The sequence below is a fragment of the Phyllopteryx taeniolatus genome, chromosome 15 (assembly GCF_024500385.1).
Source record: "Phyllopteryx taeniolatus isolate TA_2022b chromosome 15, UOR_Ptae_1.2, whole genome shotgun sequence".
Lineage (NCBI taxonomy): Eukaryota > Metazoa > Chordata > Actinopteri > Syngnathiformes > Syngnathidae > Phyllopteryx > Phyllopteryx taeniolatus.
This window is the reverse complement of record NC_084516.1, coordinates 19,095,294-19,109,243: the sequence shown is the minus strand read 5'-3', so window position 1 is coordinate 19,109,243 and position 13,950 is coordinate 19,095,294. Positions and strand designations below refer to the sequence as shown.

At 39.9% G+C, this 13,950-nt stretch overlaps 1 protein-coding gene across 1 annotated transcript; it reads left to right on the top strand.

Moving 5' to 3' along the window:
• Positions 1-2,490: 2,490 nt before the first annotated feature.
• On the top strand, positions 2,491-13,469 carry c7b (complement component 7b). Its single transcript, XM_061799573.1, has 19 exons — positions 2,491-2,581; positions 2,823-2,869; positions 3,081-3,142; positions 3,393-3,468; positions 3,876-4,017; positions 4,138-4,282; positions 4,737-4,875; positions 5,793-5,921; positions 6,037-6,280; positions 6,520-6,633; positions 6,713-6,879; positions 7,479-7,707; positions 9,209-9,380; positions 9,508-9,595; positions 9,724-9,856; positions 11,645-11,836; positions 12,544-12,640; positions 12,732-12,892; positions 13,278-13,469. The coding sequence occupies exons 3-19, from the start codon at positions 3,087-3,089 to the stop codon at positions 13,448-13,450; spliced, it is 2,457 nt and encodes an 818-aa protein (XP_061655557.1). The 5' UTR covers positions 2,491-2,581; positions 2,823-2,869; positions 3,081-3,086; the 3' UTR covers positions 13,451-13,469.
• The last annotated feature ends 481 nt before the right edge of the window (positions 13,470-13,950 follow it).

The following is a 13,950-nucleotide window of genomic DNA, read 5'->3' as shown; positions in this document are numbered from 1 at the left end:
ACAAGAGGCATATGATGACATGTATGCCAGGTTGGATACTAAAGAAGGAGAAAAGGATCTATACAGGTTGGCCAGACAGAGGGATAGAGATGGGAAGGATGTGCAGCAGGTTAGGGCGATTAAGGATAGAGATGTAAATATGTTGATTGGGGCCAGTAGTGTGCTAGACAGATGGAAAGAATACTTTGAGGAGTTGATGAATAAGGAAAATGAGAGAGAAGGGAGAGTAGAAGAGGCAACTGTGGTGGACCAGGAAGTGGCAATGATTCGTAAGGGGGAAGTTAGAAAGGCATTAAAGAGGATGAAAAATGGAAAGGCAGTCAGTCCTGATGACATTCCTGTGGAGGTATGGAAGCATATAGGAGAGGTGGCTGTGGAGTTTTTGACCAGCCTGTTCAATAGAATTCTAGCGGAGGAAAAGTGTGCTGGTGCCCATTTTTAAGAACAAGGATGATGTGCAGAGCTGTGGGAACTATAGAGGAATAAAGTTGATGAGCCACACAATGAAGTTATGGAAATAGTAGTAGAGGCTCGACTCAGAAGTGAGTATTTGCAAGCAACAATATGGTTTCATGCCTAGAAAAGAGTACCACAGATGCATTATTTGCCTTGAGGATGTTGATGGAAAAGTACAGAGAAGGTCAGAAGGAGCTACATTGTGTCTTTGTAGATCTAGAGAAAGCCTATGACAGAGAACCCAGAGAGGAACTGTGGTACTGCAGGTGAAAGTCTGGAGTGGCAGAGAAGTATGTTAGAATAATACAGGACATGTACGAGGGCAGCAGAAGAGTGGTGAGGTGTGCTGTAGGTGTGACCGAGGAATTTAAGGTGGAGGTGGGACTGCATCAGGGATCAGCCCTGAGCCCCTTCCTGTTTGCAGTGGCGATGGATAGGCTGACAGATGAGGTTAGACTGGAATCCCCGTGGACCATGATGTTTGCAGATGACATTGTGATCTGCAATGAAAGCAGGGAGCAGGCGGAGGAACAGTTAGGAAGATGGAGGTATGCACTGGAAAGCAGAGGAATGAAGATTAGGCAACGTAAGACAGAATATACGTGTATGAATGAGAAGGGTAGCGGGGGAAGAGTGAGGCTACAGGGAGAAGAGATAGCGAGGGTGGAGGACTTTAAATACTTGGGGTCCACCGTCCCCAAGTGTGGAATTTGCATGTTCTCCCCGTGCCTGCGTGGGTTTTCTCCGGCCGCACCAGTTTACTCCCACATCCCAAAAACATGCATGGTACGCTAATTGACAACTCTAAATTGCCCTAAGGTGTGGATGTGAGTGCAAAAGGTTGTTTGTTTATGTGTGCCCTGCTATTGGCTGGCAACCAGTTCAGGGTGTACTCTGGCTCCTGCCCGATGATAGTTGGGATAGGCTCCAGCACTCTCGCGACCCTTGTGAGGATAAGCGGCTCAGAAAATGGATGGATGGATGGAATGTCGAAATTCACAGGAGAGGGAGAAAAATGTAAGTGAACCCTTGGATTAACTGGTTGACCCTCCTTTGGCAGCAAGAACCTCAACCAAACGTTTCCTGCAGTTACAGATCACACGTGCACAATGATCAAGATGGATTTTTGACCATTCCTCTTTATAAAACTGTTGCAGTTCAGCAAAATTACTGGGATGTCTGGTGTAAGTAGCTTTCTTGAAGTCGTGCCACAGCATCTCATTTGGGTTGTTGTCAGGACTTTGACTGGGTCACTCCAAAACATATATTTTCTTCTTCTGAAGCCATTTTGTTGTTTATTTGCTTCTTTGTTTTGGATCATTGTCCTGTTGTAACGCCCAGTCAGTCATCTTTACAGACAGCCACAAGAGAAGCAACAAGCTGAACATTCTCCATTTATATGCAATTTGTCTAAGCATGGACTGATGAACGTTAAAACTTACTTTTAAAAGTTACTTTTGTCAACTTTTCCAGGATTATACAAGCCAACAATTCTTAATCGTAGGTTTTCTGAGAGGAGTTATTTTGAGCGAGGCATGTTAGGCATAGGGCAATACATATTCACAGGAGATAACCTGGTGTGTTTTTTCTTGTGGCGAGAGCAGCTTTAAGCCACACCCCCAATCTTGTCTCATTGATCGGACCCATTGATTGGACTCCAAGTTGGCTCACACCTGACTCTGATTAGCTCTGAAGGAATCCATAGCCTCGAGGTTCACTTACCTTTTCCTCCCTGTCCTGTGAACTTTTACGTTATTTTGAATACACGTGAAAACATATAATTGTGCGTGGTATTAGTTTAAGCAGACTATCTGTTTGTTCTTGTGATTTTGATAAAGATCAGATTTGAGAAATCCCAAAGGGTTCACATACGTTTTCCTTCCACTGAATTCTCAGTTGCATTGCTTTGTATCTAATAAATGCATACTTGTTTTGTGTGATTATTTTAATTCAGCAATATAAACACACAGCTTACCAAATGGGATGTGTTGACCTTTGTCCTGTTCCCGTACACTCAGCTGCTGATGCTCCTATTCAGAATCAACAATGATTAAGCAACAGTTCCTATTATGGAGCACTGACCGAGTAGTATGCGGCATATGCCTTCAATCACGATGAGAATACAGTAACTTTATTAAAGTGAAAATGAGATTTCGTTGTTGGAGACACTCGAAATATTTAACTTGAATGATCTGAACGGAAATCTTGGAAAAGAACACTGTATATGTTCATGTCTCACTGTGTGTACTGAGCCATTTGAAATGCGCTTGGTCCTATTTGATAGATGAGACTTTCCCCAGTGGGGGGAATTCCAAAATATGGACTTGTGTTAAGTAATCTCTCTCTGCTGCTTATATGACACTGAGGGTTACAACGCTGAACAAGACCATCATCTAAGGAAGACACCACGAAGGTAAACATTCTGTTTTGTTGTACTTCATGGTTAATTACTCTTTGTATCAGATGAAGGCTCTTCATTCTGATGATGTCAGTTTTGTTTCAGAGCTCAAATTAAAATACCTGAATGCTAGATACCAAAGTGAATTTGATCCACCAATATTTGCTTTCATTGCTGGTAACATTATTCAAATTAGCCAATTAATGTGCTTCTTATATGGTAACAGTTGGAGATGGCTGCAGCCTTGTCTTCGTTGGCTTTGCTGCTTGCATTTCTTTTTCCCGTTTGGTAAGTAATGAATAACCTTACAAGATGGCCAGATACTATGTCACGACATTTAAACTATTTTTTCCATGATACTCTATGGACCTTTACTACTGCTTCATTTATTTGACAACAATATTTAATTTGGTTTGTTAGCTGTTTTCCTAAGCATCAATGAGAGAAGCTAGTACTTGATACATAATCTCATTTATCCATGAAAAAGCTCGAGTATATGAGATTTCCTTTTTTAATCACTGTATTTCACTTGTTTCAGCTGTCAGCAGCCAATAAACTGCAGATGGGGGTCTTTTGGAGATTGGTCAGAGTGTGATGGCTGCACCAAAACGAAGGTAACCCTAACATACACTCATAATATTTTGCATGGAATAGAACTGTAGTAGTGGTGTGCCTTAAATGTAAGCTTAATTACAATAATAACAAGCTATTGTTATTTACAATTTACTTACTGCAAGCATGTTCTTGAAATAACATCTAATTTAAATGTACGTTATTATGGTCACGTATTCAGCATCAATAAAAAAATGTCAGCATCCATCACTATACTATGACTATATTTATTGTAATTTTGTATTCATTTTGTTTGTGTGACAACCTAATCTTTTCAGAATTTACAGTATTTTGCCTAAAATCTTAGCAGTGCTTATTACATACACATTGTGTACATTTTTATTATTATTATTTTTTTTTTATTTTAATTGGATTTTTTTTACAGCTTTATTTGCGTTATCTCCATTAGGTGCGCACTCGACACGTGGGTGTGTACGCCCAGTTTTGGGGTGTGCCATGTTCAGGAGAAAGCACAGAATCTCATCCTTGTGTCCCACAAAAGGAGTGTCCTCTAGAAACAGGGTGTGGAGGAAGGTTCCGATGCACATCCGGTGAGCTAAAAGCATCAACCATCAAAAACATTTTTCCATTTAAAACAAAATGAAATTTGTTGAATTTGGAGATTTTCTTTAAATGTTGCCAGTATAACTTCTTAAATGTCCTCCATGAAGGTCAATGCATTAGCCAGTCTCTGGTGTGCAATGGAGACCAGGATTGTGAAGATGGTCTAGATGAGAGAGGCTGTAATGAAGATGACAGTCAGTTTATATGCGGCCTTGATAAAACACCGCCCAACTCTGATTTGACTGGCAGAGGGTGAGTATCTCAAACCTCTACCGCAGGAGCAACTATTCTGTATGTATGTATTCTGTATGTATGTACTTTATGTAGCACCGCAGCTAAGTGCTGTATGCGAGTTGTTAGTTGATTTTCAGATAATCCTATATAACGTAACATCTACTAGGACACCTCTAGCTTTGTTGTTTCACTTTTAAGTAACTTCACTTTTAAATACAAATATATTATTAACTGATCACGTAGAGCAGCCGGTTGTGTTACATTTCCATTCTAATCTTTGTCTGTGTCTATTGCCTTCAAAGGTTGATTTTCGTCAGGTCTTTGAATACATAAACACTTTTTTATTTAGCATAGTTGTGCTTTCCTAGTGCTACTACATATTTGTGCAAACCTGCGGTATTTACTTTTATTTTTGTTTTAGATAATAGATTGATTTTTGTAAATTTGATGGTTTCGTTGTTGCTATTACCAGGTATGACGTGCTTACAGGGAAGCTGAGAGCAGGTGTGATCAATACTCTGAGTTTTGGAGGGCAGTGCAGGACGGTGTTCAGTGGTGACCATAAAATTTATTATCGACTTCCACAGAACATTCTCAGGTACAACTTTGAGGTGAGTAAAACATATTTAATGTAGTCACTGACAAACATGTGCTTGTGATATGAAAACAAAAAAACAAAACAGTATATCACCATGGAAAAAACAGCAGCAGCGGCAACCCCGCCTTCCTCATTTAAGAAACTGAACTTAAAATTAATTCATTAACTTAAAATTAATGAATAATGTTCTTGAAATGTTTACCGCTTATCCTCACTAGGGTCGCGGGCTGCTGGAGCCTATCCCAGCTATCTTTGGGCGGGAGGCGGGGTACACCCTGAACCATTCGCCAGCCAATCGCAGGGCACATAGAAACAAACAACCACTCGCGCTCATATTCACACCTACGGGAAATTTAGAGTCTTCAATCAACCTACCACGCATGTTTTTGGGAAGTGGGAGGAAACCGGAGTGCCCGGAGAAAACCCACCCAGGCACGGGGGAGAACATGCAAACTCCACACAGGCGGGGCCGGGATTTGAACCCGGGTGCCCAGAACTGTGAGGCAGATGTACTAACCAGTCGGCTACCGTGGCGGCTTCTTGAAATATAAACATAGTAAATAAAACCATGCAACAATCCACCAGAGAAATGTGAAGAGATCTGATTTTGCTGTAGTCATGCTGATAACAACCTCTGTGATTGAACAGATTGCAGAGGTCGCTGCTCAGGCCCTGATGATCAATTGCATTGTCTAATTGTCACAACATAGTAATTAGAGTATTTAACTTCTTCCTTCTGTTGGGATTTTTTGTACATTCTTAAGTGATAAGTCATAAAAATGTAATAAGTTAACTACTCTTAATATGAAGATGCTGTTCAAATCCAGGAATAACAGTGCATGTGCAGAATGGTAGAGGAGGGGGTAGCATAATATTTCAAATGTTTATATTTGAATTGTCATGTTCATACAGTATGTTTTGGTTTTGAAGGTGAAAGTAGACAATGAGGAGAGTGACGAATCCTACGAAAGTTCTTGGTCCTACATGCAACACATCCAGGCCAACGCTTTAGTGGGACATGACCGTCGCACCTTTCACAAAGAGCTCACAGAAACAAAGGTAACAATTTGGTTAATCTGCATTAAAAAAGGATTTATGCCGATGGGGTTTGTAGCCTATGTATCCTGACCTTGCTTTCCTTTGTCTCCATTCAATTCTCACCCCTATCAAACAGAATCAGAGACTTATAATACTAAAGAATAAAGTGGAGTTGGCCCAGTTCCAAAACTCAGCCCCTCAGTATCTGACCCTGGCTGAAGAATTCTGGAAGGCTTTAATCGCACTTCCATTCACATACAACTATGCTGCCTATCGTCGACTGCTGCAGACGTACGGCACACATTATCTCTCTGAAGGCTCTCTTGGAGGCGAATACCAAGGCTTGTTGGAGTTAGACCGCCAGACTTTTGTATCATCTAGTAAGAGCCTCTAAATATTTTTGTCGGCCTTTAAAAAAGAAGCTAATTGTTTTTTGGTAAAGTGAAGGGAAAACAAAGTTTTGTCTTCAATAAACACAAACCTGAGTTACTTTTTGAGTAACCTAATATGGAGAATTTATGTAGAAAGTAATCTGTCGAGCAAAGATTGTTGTAACTTGTTTAAATTGTGATGAAAGGCAGTTGATGTAATGTGGTCTTGCTCTTGAAATTGTGTAAAGGCGCAACACAGATAGACTACAAGCACTGCTGGAGAAAAGTTAAACGACGGCTGTTCTGGAAAAAAGTCAAAATCATCTGTGAAAAATTCTCCAACTCTATATCATTTGGTGAAGGTGAGTATATGTATTTGGCGTGCTAAGATGGCATTACCTGTGGACAATTATTCATTGTCAAGTTGTGTATTCTCAACAGAAAGAGGTGTGACCAAGATGCCCATTAAGGTGAAGACGTTTGGAGGAGATCCATCATTTTCAGATGTCTTGAAAGTTCTAGATCTTGAAAATCCAGCAGTAAATGGAGAGGCCTATGACAACTGGGCCTCCTCTGTTAAAGACTTTCCTGACGTCATTGACCAGAAGGTATGACAGTAAGCACTGACAGTATTGACATGATTGGGGGTCAAAGAATGCATCAGAAACAAGCTTGATCAGACCCTGATACGAACCAGTGTGCAAAAAAAAAAAAAAAAAAGTAAACATAGCTTTTAGACTTTGGGCAATAAGACAACTGACTTTGAATTTGGTTAAACAAACACTTCTAGACCTATTGCCTAAGTACTCTATAATAATAGTGGGCATTCAAAACTTAATTAATAACAGAATGCGAACCCTGTCAGTTTTTGCACAGTTAACATTCACCATTGTCTTTATTAAACATAGCTTAATGTTAAATAACATTTGACAACTTTTAGGGGAGCCCAGGCTGCTCTCACAAATTATTGTTAGTTACTTCAAATTTACTATTAGAAGAAATATAGTTATTACCTTCTGCCATTTTCAAAACAAAGCTGTTGTCGTTGTTTTTATCTTTAGCTACAGGGGCTTGAGCACAAAATAGCTAGTAATCATCTTCCTGTGATACAGTGCACTTCTGCCACTGCAAACGTTTTGTGGCATCGGTTTGGTAGACCAATAAGTAATAAAATGGTTTATTGATCGTCTTGAAATTTGTATTCCAGCTGCGCCCCGTGTATGAGCTTATAAAGGAGGTGCAGTGTGCAGGACTAAAGAGACTTCACCTGAAAAGAGCCATTGAAGAATACTTGGCAGAGGAGCATCCATGTCACTGCCAACCCTGCCAGAACAATGGCCAAGCGCTTCTAACTGGTTCGGAGTGTCGGTGCACCTGCCGCCCTGGAACCTCAGGACGAGCATGCGAGCATGGAGCTGTGATTGGAGAGCAACCAGGTAAATGATGATACTCACTGTTTGGACAAAACAGATGAACATTTAGATCTCTCAGGAATAAACTTAAACCTATACCCTATTGTTTGGTTACGCAACGGTAATCAGAGTGCAGAACATTCCTCAGAAGAGTGTTAATCGAAGCGTACGTAAGTCATGCTCAGCGTTGGCGCTGCAGTTGAGGTGGGCATGAGAAAGGATTGCCCCCTCAAAACAGGCAAGAAAAAAAGGGTGAAAATTGTGTTATAGTTATTGATCCATTGGGTTTTTTGACAAAAGAATGTCACAGAAATATTTTTGAAATTGTTGAGAAATGTTGAAGGTCTCAATTAAAATCAAAAGCCAAGGAAAGAGATATTAAAAACTGCAAATATTATGCAATATATTTTTAAAAAGGAGTTGGTAAATAAAAAAGTTTAAACGCGAGTGAGTATGGCTTTGTGTTACCCTAACAACCAGGTGTAGCGCTAAAGGGTAGCTACTGGCTATATGTGCTTCTTACTCACGTAAGAGTACTGTTACTTTAGAATTATATGACTCAAGTAAAAGTAAAAAGTAGTCATCCAGAAATTTTCTTGAGTAAGAATAAGAAAGTACTCAATGAAAAAAACTACTCAAGAAAAGAGTAATTTGTGAGTAACTTCTGATTTATTTTATTAATTTTTTTAAATCAGCGCACGAACATCAAATAATAAAAAATAATATATGGGAGTCGACACACATCTGCTACCATTTCAATTTTGAACTGCCAAAAACCCAACAACACATGCATTGGGCCCTACAGAAACATGATTTGCTTTATTCACTTAAATGACTTAATGAAGAAGCTGTTTGCTGACCAGACTTAGTGATTGTGTGGGTGTAGGTGTGTATGTGTGCGTGCGTGTGCTAATTTTGCCACAGCCACTGCCAAAACAACAGCAAAAACATCTGCAACTTACCGCAAGGTGTTTTCCCAAGTTAGAAGTGGGCTGAAATATCCAAGTTTGGGCAGTCACAATTTAAGAGCTGCATGACAAAGCTGTTGTTTTTTGGTCTGTGAACACACTTGCACGGCTGTTTTTTCCCCCCCAAAATGAGTCATTTTGATTGGCTCGCAAAGGCTACGTGCGCGGTCATGTAACTGCGTGAATTGGAGTCAAATAACATTAGTGTTCACGTTTGATTGGCGCAATGGGTGCCCTATGCGGAAGTAGAAGATGGAGTCTAAAAATAGACGCGTACACGCATGAATGGATATGGCATGTCGATCATTGTAACGGAGTAAAAGTATCGATCCTTCTTCACATAAATACTCAAGTAAAAGTAAAAAGTACAGTGCATTTAAAGTACTCTGACAAGTACATTTTATCGAAAATATTACTTGAGTAAATGTAACGGAGTAAATGTTACTACCCACCTCTGCTGATAACTAACTGATGGCAATACAATGAATGCCAAATACATTTTCCACATACGTACATGAAGTATGTCCCTTTCAAGTGTTAATCTAATCTTTTCCCAGGGGTGATCCACGGGGGCTGGAGTTGCTGGTCATCCTGGAATTCTTGTTCTGGGGGTCAAAGGTCAAGGTCACGCAGTTGCAATAACCCCAGCGCCAGCAGAGGTGGCCAGCACTGCTCTGGGGTGCCTATAGAGCAATTACCCTGTGAGGACGCAGACATACAGTATTTACAGTAAGGACACACAGATTCCCACACACACATTAAGCAATTATTGAGCTGATCTAATTGCAAAATTAAAATGACAACAAATAACAATGAGGATGTTAATTTGTGTTTTCTGTCTATAACCTCTGTGCAGGATGATGGAGCCCCAATGTTTCAGTCTGTCTGTGACGCCACCAAAGACTTGTGGACCGCCTCCAAACCTCAGAAATGGATTCATCCAGGTGAACTTTGTGTGACTAATATATTGTCGTCTGTTGTCTGGATTTCACATAATTGGAAAGGTCACGATGTTTGGCTATGTCTTCAGTTGTATAGCCAATAAGTGTACCACTACCTGTGTCTTTTTCAGGATCCTAGTGATTTTTATTTGGCTGGAAACACAGTGCAGTACTCTTGCATAGAAGGTTATTACCTCAGTGGAAACCCTTTGGCTGTATGTACTGAAAGTCAGACCTGGAAGATTGGAGCAGTGGTTTGTAAAAGTAAGTCTACTATTAAGCAACTTCATTAGGTAATCCTAATATAATAAGGGTGATTGTACAACATCATTACATTTTGCCACTAGTATTAGAAGCACTGATTTGACGTTGCAGGTTGGCTAGTCTGATTCTGGCCTTAGTGATACAATATAAATCTCATCTTTATAAGACTATAATAAACACTGCAGCAAGTAAGCAAAGCAAAAGCAAAGCAAAGCAAATTTTATTGATATACTTCTTACACAAGATAACTCAATGTGCTTTACATGATTAAAAGCATTTAAAAACAAAGAAAAAAAACAGCTTACAAACATTTAAAACAAAGAGAACAAAACATAAGAGTAGTCGTGTATTTAGGACCTAAACCATTTAGTGATTTATAGACCAGCAGCAGAACTTTAAAATCTATTCTAAAGCTGACTGGGAGCCAGTGTGAAGACTTTATAATTGGAGTAATATGCTCTGACCTCTTTGTTCTGGTCAGAACCTGAGCTGCAGTATTCTGAATGAGCTACAGTTGTTTAATGCTCTTTTTTTTGGGGGGGGGGGGGGGGGGGGGGGGGGCGGGTGGCGGGGGTGGTGGGGGTGACACCCGTCCAGTCAGAAGACCATTACAATAGTCAAGTCTTGTTGAGATAAAAGCATGGATGAGCTTCTCCTGGTCTGCTTGGCACATGCAAGGCTTCACTCTGGATATGTTTTTCAGATGGTAGAAGGTAGTTTTAGTAATTGATTTGATATGACTGTTGAAAGTCAGGTCGGAATCTATCAGAACACCAAGGTTTCAGACTTGGTCTTTGGTTTTTAAAGAGAGTGACTCCAGGTATTTACTAACAGTAATCCTCTCTTCTTTACTGCTAAAAACAATTATCTCAGTTTTGTTGTGGTTTATTGAAGAAAAATGTGGCTCCTCCAGTTATTTATCTGTTTTAGACTCAATTGGACTATAGTCATCTGGAGACGCTGCTAGATATAACTGTGTGACATCTGCATAGCTATGATAGTCAAAATTAAAGTTCTGAAGAATTTGACCCAAGGGTAGCATATACAGGCTGAACAGAAGGGGCACAAGAACTGACCCTGGAGGGACCCCATAGGTCATTGCCATTTGATAAGATTGAACACATGGTTACAAAGTAACTCCTTTCCTCCAGGCAGGACCTGAACCATTTAAGGACTGTTCCATTTAGTCCTACCCACGTTTACAACCTATTCAGCAGTATATTATGATCTATCGTATCAAAAGCTGCGCTGAGATCCAACAAGACCAGAATTGACACTTTTCCTGAGTCAGTATTCAACCTTATATCATTTATCACTTTGATAAGAATGGATTCTGTACTGTGATGAGTTTGGAAACCTGATTGAAATTTGTCAAAAAAGTCCATTTGAGTTCAAGAAATTGCTGAGTTGGTTCATTATTTACCTACTATATTCTCCCTTTTACAAGCTAGTGCCCTATGGAAATAAGTTTGAAGCCCTAATGACTTCCCATTAGAGGGTGCTTCCATTCACATATTTATCCCACTATAACAATTTTCCATGAAGCATTGGAATTAGATACTTGTACCAAATGTAAGGGTTTTTAGTGACACATTCTTGTGGTTACACATTCCTCATCTGGAAAAATGCTGGCAAAGTGACACCTGTGTTTAATGTACCTTGAGTTCAAAGCAATATTGTTATACTGTAACTTTAAGTAAGACTTTGTTTTCTGATTATGTACCACTGTCAACCAGTCTCAAGTTCATCATAATTCCTGAAATACACTTCCTTCACATTCATTCACAGGTTCTACATGTAACATTCCTCATCTCAACAGTGATGTTATGGCCACGCCCACTAAAGTGGACTATCAGATCGGAGACAGGATGTCCTTGTCATGTCCCGAGGGATTGGTGCTGACTGGTGACGTGTCAGACGTCATTTGCAGTCCCAGTCTGCAATGGTCTCCTTCTCCCTCTGCAGCTCACTGTAGTAAAGGTGAAAGTGGTAATAAATAACATTGCCTCATACATTCTATTAAAGCTCATCCATCCATTTTCTAGAGCGCTTGTCCACATTAGGGTTAGGAGTGAGTTGGAGCCTATCCCTGGTGCAAGAGGTGGGCTACACCCTGGACTGGTCACCAGCCAATCTCAGGGCACAACGAGACAAATAATCATTCTTTTTCTCACCTGTGCAATATTTCCAGTCTTCAAATAACCGAAGCATAGGAGTGATTCACATTCAATGACTGAAGATGGGAATGCGAGTGAGAATGATTTTTTTTATATATACGGCACGTGCCCTTGGGACTACAAATGTTCTAGTCTATCTTTTGCCTCCAGCCAACTAGGATAGGATCTGTCTCTCCATGCCCCTGAACAAGGATAGGCTGTAGAAAATAGGTGGAAGGAATGCAAAAGTGTTTGAGAGCTGACCAACCATGCTATATTGCAGTTTTGCCGCGATTATTTGGTAACATGAACAGTTTTTTTGTAAGTGAATCCAAATGGCTGGAATATTATTATATTAAATTCATCAGGTGAGCATAAACTGGAAAAGGCTCCAATCTTGTGTCAATTGTACTTAGAAAACCTTTTATTTATGTTAACATTTCCCCTTGTATTTTTATGTAACTACTATAATCCAACATCTGCTTGTATTTAAAGTGTAACCTGAGTTTTAACACTTATATTCCCAATCAGGCCCCACAGCTCCTACTCCTCATGTTGGCCTGAAGTGTAAACTGTGGGAGAATGTTGGAAAAACTGAGTGTGTGTGTAAAATGCCAGTTCAGTGCCCGTAAGTACGTTTTGTCCAAATGTATTCAGTGGGTTAAATTACTGAATAGTGAATTGAAGTAGTTTACCGGTTTTCTCCATATGTTCTGCAGGACTTCTCTGGAGTTATGTGCCAGAGTAAGCTCGAGCCAGCCTCGGGTGCTTGGCGTTTGCCAGCTTGGAGCTCTGCGATGTTTGGGCCGCAGCTTTACGCTGGTCAATGATACCGAGTGTGAATGGTCAAAAGAGACTGCCAGTGGAACAAAATGTCAGGGTGAGTCAAGATTTAGGAACAATTTTTAGTTAATTTTCTTGAATACAATTTGCAGGTCTTAACCTGTTGCAACATAGGTTGTGAAAGAAAATGCATACAGATTTGAATCAGAATTTATAGGACTTCAGCCAGATCCATAAACTCAATTTGATGTAATTATGAGAAAACTCATAGAACAATTGTGAAGGTTATGTGAAGAATTTGAGAATAATGTTTTGTTTTTAACAAAGTACAGTACTAGTATATTTATTTTTCATTTATTTACTATTGTTTCTTCTTTATTTAAATATATAGCTGATTTCCTCATTCCTGTAGAAAGCAACTGGAGTATGAAAATCCACTACACTTACTGTATATTTTTTCCCCTTTTTTTTCCTACAATTAGCTGGAAGTTGTCAATGTCAGAATGCATCAGAGTGCCCAGAAGACTCGCCCCCCCTGTGTGTGACCTTAGGTGTTGGCAGTGTTGCAATGACGATGACCGAATGTCAAGTGGGGTCCAGGAGGTGTGCTGGGGAGCAGCTCACTGTGATTGACATTGACGCATGTCCCCAATAAAGATACTTAATTTCCCTCATCATAATTGTTCTCTGTAATGCAAATGTTTAATGTCCAACAGCCACTTATAAGGCCATGACTTTCTTTTCATAAAAAGCTCCAGAAAGAAACAGTTTGCAAAATGGAAAAATGGCAAAAGAAATGTGATTTTATTAATATGACAAATTAAAAGCTTAAAACTCTGTATAAACAAGATAATCTTGTATTTTTAAACAAGATAATCTTGTATTGATCCAATGCAGCCCTATGGGGGTACAAGCCAGTGCACACTGTAGACTGGTCCCAAGCCTGGATAAATGCAAAGGGTTGCATCAGGAAGGGCATCCGGCTTAAAACTTTGCCAAACAAATATGAACGTTCAGCCAAAGAATTCCATACTGTATCGGTCATGGCCCGGGTTACAGGAAATCATGCAAGAAATCATACAAGCAAAGAGGTTACCTAAGAAGAGCTGGTACACTGAGAGGAGAGGAGAAAGGAATACATTGAGATGCGACATA